The sequence below is a fragment of the Squalius cephalus genome, assembly GCF_949319135.1.
Source record: "Squalius cephalus genome assembly, chromosome: 5".
NCBI lineage: Eukaryota > Metazoa > Chordata > Actinopteri > Cypriniformes > Leuciscidae > Squalius > Squalius cephalus.
In genome coordinates, this window is record NC_137126.1 from 35389555 (window position 1) to 35401765 (window position 12211).

General features: G+C 38.2%; 1 protein-coding gene across 1 annotated transcript; it reads right to left on the minus strand.

The window, feature by feature from the left end:
• Nucleotides 1–332: 332 nt before the first annotated feature.
• On the minus strand, nt 333–12086 carry araf (A-Raf proto-oncogene, serine/threonine kinase). Its single transcript, XM_079872779.1, has 16 exons — nt 12009–12086; nt 8162–8358; nt 7884–7987; nt 7693–7795; nt 7071–7225; nt 6887–6985; nt 6648–6792; nt 6130–6154; nt 5805–5932; nt 5518–5720; nt 5162–5338; nt 4068–4114; nt 3490–3608; nt 3221–3352; nt 2238–2372; nt 333–2125 (listed from the first exon to the last, which is right to left on the minus strand). Exons 2-16 carry the CDS (start codon nt 8267–8269, stop codon nt 1967–1969), a joined length of 1839 nt encoding a protein of 612 aa, XP_079728905.1. The 5' UTR covers nt 8270–8358; nt 12009–12086; the 3' UTR covers nt 333–1966.
• Nucleotides 12087–12211: the final 125 nt, after the last annotated feature.

Here is a 12211-nt window from a genome sequence, read left to right on the forward strand (position 1 = left end):
ATATATAGAGCCAGGTTTTTCCGAAACTACAACATATTCATTTCCCCTTTCCAATAGTCATTGAGGGGATGTGAAACTATCTTTCATGAACAAAAGATATAGAATCGCCCAATGAATCTTCCATAGGCATCATATTTGGAATGAGTACAGCTCAATGGGGAACCCAGCCCCATTCGAATATTGCTAGATAAGATCCAAAGCTCTGCCTTTACTACAAGTGTCAGTTATGAAACAATAAGTTACATATATTAAGACTCCATTAAAAGGACAGATGGAAAATGTAGATCACATAAGGCCCCATCATTGTAGGTTTCAGTCAGTCCTATTGAAACCAGCTGATTGGGAGGAGAATGAACTTTAATATTGCTATTAAACAGCACGACTGTTTCAAAAAGACATGCTTTTGAGTTTAGTGAATAAAAGGAACCAATGAACCGAAAGAATACAGCATCCAGAAGCACTCCCTCACCCCATGCTGCCACAAATTCAATTTGAAAGAAATGCTAGAAATGTCTGTTCTTCCTGCTCTTATTAGAGCCCTTAGAGAGCGGGCACTGTGGAAACGAAAGAGCATCTTAAGTTTGATCATCTCACTCAACACTGAAACTGGTCAGATTTAGAGTCGATTAACCAGAGGTCAGCAGCGGGCATTAAGTTAGCAGCCTAATTTAAGAAAAGTTTTTTTGTTTTTCTTTCAAAAACCGCTCGAGGACATCAACCGTAACTCAATCTTAAAGCTGCTGAGTGACTGCAAAATTAAGTATGTGTTCACACAGGAACGCAGAAACTCAGAGAAAGTGACTGTATACAAACATCCAGAAGCACAAGCAACAAAGGCATTCGGTTAACAACGCCATGTGTGAAGTCAGACTGGGATGAAGTGTCAAGTGCTAGTTTACCAGTCCTGCTTATGGTCATTATGTGCCATTTTAGTTTAGTTTGTGAACGGTTACTCAGTTTTAAGATGCAATATTTTAAAACAAACAATCATTCATTTATAAATCCAGAAAGCAAATGTTCTCATTTCAAAGCAACACGAGAAAAAATCGTCAATTATTTCTTCCCCGTCACTTCAGGAAGTGCACTGCTTTGAATATACCAACATGATTTGTTCCTTTTTCTTGAAATGTCATTATGCTACACAATTTAAAGCTGACCAACATACAGAAGAAGCCCAAATGTAAAGCCAAATAATTTTCTTTTTTAAATATCACAAATGCACAGCACAATTGTTAAGGTCACAAGTCACATGTACATCCAACCTAATCTGACACCAGATAAGAGTTTAAGCAATATTTTCCATAAAATGTCCCATCTGAAAAATAACGGAATCAAAAGACGGCAAAAAATTACAATTGGTTTATGACCATGAACTCACAAGATTGTTATCATGAACTAAAAGCAACTGCCTGCAAACTGTGACTGATGTAGATGAATGGAGCCATCACAGTGTGCTGGCGCTGGGAAATGAAGTTCAAGCTAGGAGAACAGGCAGAGAGAACAAAAAGAAACAATCTCTATGCTGGTTTGCTTGTTCTGCAGAAAAAAATGAAACGCTACTTTCATCTCAAAGTAAAAAAGGTAATGTGTAAGCCACCATAACACATTTTGAAATATACCTCAAAAAAGGAGGCTATATTAAGATTGTGCCGATACATTGACGATATGATGCGTGGATTTTAAAATCCAATAAGTGTAGTAAGAGAGCACGTTTATTTCCCGCTTCAGTTTTAGAAAGCAGCTGGTCCAGATAGAATGTGACATGCTCAACAGGGAGCTTTACGGAGGAGCAGCCGGAACCAAAAAAGACGAGAACGGGAGCATGAATAAGTTGATAAATGTGATGTGTGTGTTTGACTATATGTAGGACCAATTAAATAATTAGGGTGCTCTCAGGAATGTGTGGAATAATGGGAGGAACTCAGGATTCCATGCTGGGAATGATGCCATTCGGGAGACGAGCGAATCATCTCTGAGAGTCTAACAGAGGCAGGAAGCCTCGCGTGGTGTGAAGGAAAAGCGGGTTCAGGTCCTCGGCGTGTACAGCACGGTGTAGAGAGGGCTCAGAGGCACTCCGCTCGATTTTTGGCAACAGATCCTGGACCTGCTCGATCCCTACCAAGATCTGAGGAACAGCAGGAATGAAACATGAGAGGCTGTTGCTTTATCTGACATAACAGTGCTGGAAGTATTACATCCACAGTGTGACGGAGATAAGAGCTCTGGTTTATTCTCACCTGTGGGAAAAGAGGCCGCTCATCCCGTTTGAATTTCAGACAGTCGATGATGAGCCTCTTCATTGATTTAGGGCAGTTACTGGACAATTTACTGAGGTCTGGAGACAAGTACCCACGACCCACCATGAAAATAATCTACAGGAAGAGAATAAACGAAAATCAAACACTGCATTTAAAAAAAATACCTTTCACACAAACAACTTCCACGGAAGAAAATCATACAGTCAACATCAGAGTGAGTAAATGATGACAATTTTCATTTTGGGCTAAACAATTTTCAGTAGCTATGTTTCCATCCACCTGTTTTTATGCAAATTTTAGGATATTGCATAAAACAAAAAGCTGGATGGAAATGACAAGATGTGCGTAAATTCTCAAAAAAAATGCATAAAAAAACACGTATGTGCTCAACTGAGACGTGCTCAATTGAAAACGAGTATAAACTACGATGGAAACACATTAATCGAATAAATCCCATTTATTTCGAATTAATCCCGTTGTTGTTTTTTCGCAACAAAAAAAGTCATGTGACTGTCTCATCAGATGATGTAAGTGGATAACTGGACTAACCAGTGGATAAATTTCATCCCACGGCATCTCAAATGTTGGTTCGGTCATTCTGAAATGCCTGAGTCAAAGTTTGTCTTCAAAATAGTTGGGTATAATTACCTCACACGATTGCGCAAGTAATTTATAATGTCGGAAAAAGAGCCACAGTGACCTCCAGCAACTTCCATTATTATTGGATATTTTGCACCGATTTCCCAGGAAGTGATTATCTTGTTCTCTTAAACACATGTGATGGAAACAGCGCTTTATTTGCAAAAATCTTATGCGATTTTCCAATTTTGCACATAAATTTGCAACTTTGGATGGAAACATTGCTATTTTCAGTCTGAACGGAAGGTTTCTGGGCTGTAAATTCAACCTAAAAAGAACAATCTATTAACCTCTAATTCTGAAACTATACACAAATGTCTGACCTGATCGCGGTTGTTGATGTTTGAATAAGGCAAAGTCCCAGACATCAGTTCATAGAGCACCACTCCATATCCATATACATCTGACTGGAAGGTGTATGGGTTAGTGTCTTGCATTCTGATCACCTCAGGGGCCTAAAAAAAACAACAGTTTCACAGCAAGCGGTAAATTTTACTTCACAACAACATATATAGGATTAAACTACGTGAGATAAGATGTAATCTACCAGGTTTTAGATTAATTTATGATTCTGGATGACACAATTTCTTACCATCCACAGGATGGAGCCACTGGGCTGTTCGACCTGCTGAGAGCCACTCCAGCGAGACTTTACCGTGGCCAGCCCGAAGTCACCGATCTTTACAGTCCAGCCTTCGTGCAGGAAGATATCTGACACATGAGCTCAGGCGTATTATGCAGTACACAGAACGAGAGTAAATACTACACAGTTATTAGAACAACATCACTAGGGAGAATGTATCAGCACTATTATTCCAGTAAATCATCAATCTTAGCCTGTATAGAGCAGTTTTGTTTGGCTATATTTGCATTATTAAGTACCCACAAGGCCTATATTAATTGGAGCAGAAATATTAAAACATCCATGAGTAGATATCGATTGTATTGTAACAGTGAGTGTAAACTCTAATGCCTAAAATAATTTTGGTAAATGAGACCAAAGTATTTAATGACTGACAACAGCTTGGCAATCTACTAGGAGATGACAGGATGCAACAGTGATGCCATCTACTGGCAGAAAATGGGCCGAATCTGATCTATCCTGCAAGAGATCTCTCTCACAAACAATACAGGCAAGAACACACTGCTAATACATTATAGAAAGGATACTATTAGATTTCAAGTCCCGATGAATGATATTCTTGGCGTGAAGATAACTGTCAAGGAAAGAAAAATAAAGTACCAAATTATGTACAAAAAATAATTACGTTTCCAGTACCTCCATCTATGCTCTGCACAGCCAAGCTTCACTAATAGACAGTACAATCATATATCACTCGTGGATTTAAGTGGACATTTGCGCTGTTTTCCAGTACGAGTGTGTCCTGTGACTCAGAGCAGAACAAAGAGTGTACTAAGTGTGTTATCTTTAAGTGTGAGAACCTCAAGTTGTTTTTATGAGGTTGCAGGTGTTCTTAGTTAATCAAAAGTCCAAATTAAAAACACTATATCACTATTGGTTATTCAGGGTGCATGTAGTGATCATGCTGATCGTGATCAGTTGGTCTGAGAGTGTAGAGAACATATAATTCCATGTCTGTAAGATAATTATCCATTTTAAATAGCATACACTACCATTCAAAAGTTTTGTGTTAGTAAGATTTTTTAAATGTTTATAAAAGTCTCTTATGCTCAACAAGGCTTAATTTATTTAATCAAAAATACAGTGAAAACAGTAATATTGTGAAATATTACAATTTAAAATAATAGTTTCCTATTTCAATATGCATTTTATATTACCTAATATATTTCATTTTTACATTTCTTGATGGCAAAGCTGAATTTTCAGCATCATCACTTAGTGAACTACATACTACATAGTCTTTAGTGTCACATGATACTTCAGAAATCATTATAATATGCTGATTTGCTGCTCAAGAAACATTTCTTATAAAGCAGCACAACTGTTTTTAACATTGATAATAATATTTTTGTGGAATCAGGATTCTTGGTTGAAAGGAACAAGATATTAAAATAAATGCTATGTCACATTATAAATATAAATTAAATGCATCCTTGCTAAATAAAAGTATTTTCTTATTATAAAAACCCTACTGACCCCAAACTTTAAAACATTAGTGTACATTAACATTTTATAAAGTCTTGTTATATAAACACCATATAATTGGCACAGCAAATACACTACATGTAGGATAGGGGCTAAACTGTCAATCTGAAAATAAAAATAAAAATGACATTCTTACTCCATGCCCTGTGCAGTCTGGCGAGCAACATCGATACGGCGCATGGTGTCAAACTTGGTCTCAGTAACATGCAGGTGGCGGTACAGGCTGCTGCCTTCACACCACTGTGTGATAATGGCAAAATTTGGCTTCGTCATGAAGCCCATGAACAGCAGAATGTTGACGTGGCGTGTTTTTCTGAGGAGCAAGAAAGTTAAATTTGTCATATCTAATAGAAATAAGACGTCTGATTATTTGAAGTAAAGATAAATGTGTAAGTGAAGTAGAAAATTACAGTGCAGTAGAATCACTGCTGATTATTAAAGATCATTGACAGGCTTTGATACCCTTCATATATGATCATGCAGATGACTCACCGTAAAACCTGCATCTCATTTTTAAAGGCCTGGAGCTGCTCCGGCGTGGGCTCTGTCACTTTAAGAATCTTGATAGCCACATCTCCATGCCACTTGCCTTTATAGACGGTCCCAAAAGAACCTGCTCCAATCCTCTTTAACATGGACACCTCCCGTGAGTGCACCTCCCAGTAGTAACTGGAGTCTCTGTAACCTCCCCGGTGCTAAAAACCACCAACAAAACAAAAACACAGATTGTAATGAATCTGAATCATTTGGGCTTCCCATCAAATAAAACACACACTCACCACTTTCTTTTTATCATCAGATGAGGATTGCTTTCGCTCCTTGGGCTCAGAAGGGGATTTGTGGGGTCTTCTTCCTGGTGACCCTAGGTGGGGTGGGCTAGTGGAAGGCTTGGGAGAGGACTCTTGCCCTGTGGACAACACTAGAATATGAGGGCCAGTTCATAAATACACGAAGAGGTGTAGTTAGATGTGTCAGTCAAATCAGTGATGGACAAGAAACAAAAATGTGAGTGTGTAAAAAAAAAAAGAAAAAAAAAAGACATGTGCTCATGTGAGTGATGGGCAGTCAAACTGAAAAAAATATGAGAAAAAAAAAAACACTCACCTGTTGTGCCGATTTTGAATAAATCCTGAATGAGAGTGGGGGGAAAAATGAATAAATACATGCAATGGAGAGATGATCAAGGAGGCATGCAGAACCTCCATAGTCATATTTTCTGAATTAATATTTCTTAATATTTGATATCTAGCCAAGTTAATACTCTAGTAAAGGGGCAGTTCACCCAAAATGCATTTACTCACTCTCTTGAAATTTCAAACCTGCATGACTAACCTTTCTTCCATACAACACACAAGGAGAAGTGTAGCAGCATGTAGACACTGCTTTTTCTCATACAAACTATTTTAATGGTTGTTTTTTTTTGCCATTGTTGTACTTTTGGGCCTTGACAGCCATTTTCAATGCATGAAAAAGAGCCGTGTGAACATTTGGGTTCAACGGAAGAACATTTTAGAGTGATGAGGGTGACTTCATTTGTGGGTGAACTGTTCCTTTAGAACAAAAAATGAGGCAACATAAGATGTAGTATGTGGACTTGATGAGCCTTCAGTCCGGTCTCTAACCTCCAAGAGGCTAGCAGCGCCAGGCTCCAGCGTGCTAACCATGTGGACGTTGGGGGTTGAGGTGGAGCGATGCCTCTGAAGAGACTGACCGTCCTCTCCACACATGATCAAATGGAAGCTTGACCCTGACGACAGCAAATCTCTTCTAAAAAGTGTCAAACATAATGATGATATGTCAGTGCTACATTTCCATTGGGGATGAATGGATACATGTATTTATAGGTGAAGTTCAAAGGTACCCATGAGAATCTGAAGTTAAAGGTAAGTCGCTCTGTGATATGGAATTGGTGGCCGGATATATCAATATCGAAGGGCATTCTTCTGTATTAGGAACACACCTGACAGTAACAGAACACCAGACGAGTGACAAAAATGATGACAAGCGCATATAAACAATGTAAGAAAATGTAATGTGGAACATACCGTTTTGTCATGGTGTCCATGTCCACACATACTGTAGGGACTTTACTGCTGCAGTGCTGGTGAAATTTATACCCACATGTCTGACACCTGAAGCCGTTGAACAAGAACTTGTGGCAGAAGTCACAGTATGCTAACTTAAAGAATGTTTTGCGTACCTGTGAAAAAAAGATTTACAGGTGATGCTGACTGACAGTTTAATGTTCATTATACACTACCGTTTAGAGGTTTTGGGTCAGTACTGATCACTGAAGACTTTATCATAAAATAATGGTAATGTGAAATGAATTATTAAAAGTAATTTTATAGAATTTAGAATGTCAGAGCTATGGTGCAAAATAAAATGTATAAATCAGAAATAAAAAAATTAGTGCCCACTTTAATCCAAGCTTTAGTAATTAATTAAATTTAAACCAATTAAAGTTCCCAGAAATAATGCAAAGAACTGTGCTCAAGTAATCATCATCATAATTATCCAACATACTCTTATACACCACAGAGATTATTTTTTGTATCAATCTCAAATATTTTCTAGAACATGCACAGTACCAAAACAAACTTATAAGGGCCTAAAAATGAGAACCTAGCCTTGCTGACTTTGAGTTTGTTGCGCAAGTGCACTTACAAAGTTGTGCATGGTAAGGGGAACATCATCCAGCACTTCTACCAGAAGCTCTTCCCCTACAAGGGGTGTGATGTCAGTGTCCCATTCTGTAAGTCTCTTCCGGCTGACAAAAGAAGAACAACAATTGAATATAAAGTTCACCAAAGAGAGACATTGTTTCATTTTAAGGCCAATATCTTAGAGACACCTACCCTTCAAGAAGGCGAAAGACAGCACAACAATCCTGGCTTAGGCCTCTGACTTTCAGAGCTTTATCTAGACTATCATAGACAGTTTGCCCAGGCCGAACATTTACCTGAACACATGACCACATTGTGCTATCAGCGTATCATCACAAACACAAAACCTTTAATTACCAATATACACATGCCATGTATACATATGCAGGTTATGTTAGCTATTTCGAATCTTTATGAAGATCAATAAATGACATTTTTAACAAAACGGACCGCAGTGAATGAATCCTCACCACTGTCCGCTGCTTGTTGGGGAGGTAGACACGGATGGTGCCCCCACCTCGGGGCGTGTCATCCGGGCTGGTTTCCCCAGAGGAGGAACAGGAGGAGGTGTTGGACATGGTGTCTCCAAAGGGGCAGTGAGGGACTGGCAGCACTGACACAAGATTTACACACCAGGGCAAAGCAGGAGAAAGCCCTCATCTGGAGCCTGGGATGAATAACAGTGTGTTGGTGTCAAACTCCATTAAACAGTTATAGTTATATGAATGATGACAAGAAGATGTATTGCTGAAAGTCTTAGCACAGACAGCTGGAAAAATCCTTTCTGCTATTTTTTGTACAGTTGCTTTAAAAGAAAGTTCTTTATGGTTCCAGAACACTGAAGCACATATCATACAAACACACAAATGGATAGTGAGGGTATGAGTGTGATTGTTGTTAAATATTTGGCATATTCAAATTAACGTAACACAAATCAGATGTTATTCAAATGTTTGAAATGCATGGTTTTGCCAAAATCTAACTCTATCAATTCTTTGTATAAAAAAAATAAAATAAAAATAATAATAAAAAATGTTTTACAAAAATTATCTGGAATTTACAATGATTTTATTATTGATGTACCAAAATTCCAGCAACCAAAAAAAAACAAAAAAAAAACAAACAAACAGCATAAAGAATAAAATCGGCCGAAATAGTTTTGGAGGCCGAGTCCCTGCGTCAGAATATGCCACATGCCTACTTCCATGCTATACAGTAGGCAAAAAACAGTATGTGAGTCGAGTAGTAGCCTATGTCCGACTTCATAGTATTCATAAAATGGTAGGTAAAAAGTACCACGTTGACCTAGGCCTACTACTTCTGGAGAGATTCTGAAGTGCGCATCAAAAGGACACTTCACTATCCCATGAGACCACGGGAGAGAACATGTGAATGACAGTAAAGTGACGCAACTGATACAGTAGGTCACATGACAATGACAACATGGCGAATGTAGTACGTCTGTATTACATTAATACTACACACATTCAGACTATATAGAAATTTTTTTTTTTTAACGGTGGCGTAGTAAGTTTCAAACCAAATGTAGTACCTACTATATTTTACGCAATTTCAGATGCTGATTATGTGTTTTGCACATTTCACAGTGATGAAAAATTATGCTAAAGTAGCAATGTGTCAAATTTGTCATTGCTGGTGCCTTCATAAAAAGTAAATAGAAGTGCAAGCTGAATGCCATGAACATAATATCCAAACAAATAGTATGCTTCTGAAACTACTTAAAGGGATAGTTCACTCAAAAATGAAAATTCTGTCATTAATTACTCACCCTGATACCGTTCCTAATCTGTAAGACTTTTCTGTAAAACCATTTGAGAGATTTCTGTTTCAAACTACCATTTGTTTAAAAAAAGTTCATAAAGAGATCTTAAAAGGGGTGGTATAATGCCCCTTTTTACAAGATGTAAAATAAGTCTCTGATGTCCCCAGAGTGTGTATGTGAAGTTTTAGCTCAAAATACCCCACAGATAATTTTTTATAGCATGTTAAAGTTGTCTCTTTTTGATGGTGAGCAAAAATGCGTCGTTTTGTGTGTCGCTTTAAATGCAAATGAGCTGCTGCTCCCGGCACAGAAGGCGGAGCTTCATGCTTGTGCGTTAGCATGGAAGCTTCCAGACACGCACCAAAATGTCAAAAACTGTTCTGCCTTTTATGTTCAAACCAGAGTCGGACAATGACGGAGAGACTTAAGAAGTGACAACATGTAGAACGCAACAGGACGTTTCTGAATGGTTAGATGATGAATTTATGTTGCTGATGTGGAGTTAATTAATAATATCTTCAAGTCATTGATAAGCATTTTCTTTCATGATAATCTATAAATTGTTAGGTGGGAACTGTTGTAAGATGCCTACAGAGTGACATGCTATTGCATTTGTGTTACGTACTGTATTGCAATAAATGTGAAAAGACGGATGCGACAGCTTGAGCAGACTTCCAAATGTGCTGTACTTGAACAACTCTATCTTCTCAACACTGCCTCACCCCCTTTGTTGCTTGCGTGCTCCCGGGGGCGGGGTTTATATAAATTTTAGGGTTTGTAATGTCACTATCCCGGGAGGAAGCTCGTGTAGTCCCTACCACCCGATTTCTGTAAAATATAATATCCCCCTTTGCTTTGAACTTTGCAGATGTTGTTTATGCTCAAACAGCAACATTACTTCCTTTAAATCTAATCCATATGAACGGTGTAATCCAAATTTTCTGAAGAGACACAATCACTTTATATGATGAACAGGTTGAATTTAGACTTTTATTCACACATAAATATTGATCAACTCAGACATCATTTGAGGTAAACGCAAGCTCAAACATGTTCGCTTCCGCAAGAATCAGTAAGGTTTATTCTCACGCATTATTTTTGGAAGTGTCAAAGTGGTAGTTCAATGGAAGGGCCAAAAGCTGTCAAATTTAATCAAAAAGATCTTCATTTGTGTTCCGAAAATGAACAAAAGTGTGGAACAACATGAGGGTGTTATTAATGACAGAATTTTCATTTTTGAATGAACTAACCCTTAAAACAGGACAACCTGGTGATAAAGCACTCTAAACTGGTAGACAACTGAATTTCCAATGCCAAATTAAGCACGAAAGCTCTGCAGGCATATCAAACTGTAATTACATTGAGCTGAGAAAAAGCAAACTGTTAACTCAGTCATGTCAGTGGAGCTTAAGTGCCTAAATAAATTCTCGGCCTTGTTTTAACACTGGAGTATTATAAAACAAATCTGAAACCGATGTAGAAGGAAATGCCCCAAATAAAGAAATCCTATGTCTAACTGCTTTTAACATTTTGGTCTATAATAAAAGACTATCATTTAAGTCTTAAGGCTATCAAACTCTGAAATGAAGCCATTTAATCCAGACATGTAGGAACAAGTAGGCCTACTTCAGATTGAACGTTTTATGTTAATTTAAGCAGTATACAATCTTCACAGCCTTAAACCACAAGTATTGTGTAGCCTTTAATGGAAAAATACCACTGCAGTTGTTAAAACTTGACAAATTACTCTATTTTGTGCTGTGCAGTTAAACTACCGCAAGCAGACGAGCATGTAATAAATTTCCAAATGCATATCTTACATCCCCCACTGATTCCAGTTTGAATGCAGTTTATACCAGCCAGAAAGCAGATGGCACACACATAACTACATATTGTTTCATTAATATCCACAACCTTGAGGATGTATTTATAACTACAAAGAATCCATCACCACTATCTAAACAATTAAAAAGGCAAAGTAACAAGCAACACCCCAACAGTTCATGCTGCAGTCTGCAGTATAAAGGCAAGAGGTTATAGAGAATGATCAAGATGATTTACACACACACTCCTGACAGTGTAACCACAGAAATGATCAGCAGCCTGCAGTAAAGATGAGCTGGCTGGGTTTAGTTAAGAGTGATGTGCCTGATCATTTGCTCTGCTCCCTTACTATAACAGGCCATGCACTCTTAGCTTGCTCAATTTATCAAGATATTCGTCAATAGTATGACTTACGTACATAAGTATTTTGGCCAAATATAGACCCCTAAGTCTTGTCAGGTGCCTTTTTTACTGCCGAAAGAGGGAATGCTGTTTTCATGAGGCGGAAAGGGATTAACGTTAGACGACTAGCTGCTAGCTAGCTATTGTTGCTAATGCTGTTTCAAAGTTTAAAAACTAGTCTTAATATTACATTTTCAGCCACGGCGATGTGAAATACAGCGACTTACACCTGCGAGTAATATTTCTGCAAACGACGCAGCCCGTTAACGAGACTCTCTTTGCATTTTTGCTCCAGAGTAAATACTCACCTGAGACAGCCATCTTGAATTCTCTCAGTCTCAAGTCGGATCAGCAAAGAATTTCAGGGAAAGCGGAACAGCGAAATCTCGCACTCTGATTGGTCTAGATCTGTGAAACGCGGCGCTGATTGGTCGTCTATTGTGGTACTTTGTAGCAAGGGAATGAAAAAGGGGCGTGTGCTGCGTGTAACGAATGGTAAAGTTTTTCCAAG

What these genes read in the sequence shown, in the direction of transcription:
- araf (XM_079872779.1), bottom strand. Translation starts at nt 8,269, where the DNA reads ATGTCCAACACCTCCTCCTGTTCCTCCTCTGGGGAAACCAGCCCGGAT. An exon ending in GTCTTTCGCCTTCTTGAAGG is followed by an intron (nt 7,796 to 7,883) that starts GTAGGTGTCTCT and finishes TTCTTTTGTCAG; the next exon opens with CCGGAAGAGACTTACAGAAT. An exon ending in AGCGGCCTCTTTTCCCACAG is followed by an intron (nt 2,126 to 2,237) that starts GTGAGAATAAAC and finishes GCTGTTCCTCAG; the next exon opens with ATCTTGGTAGGGATCGAGCA.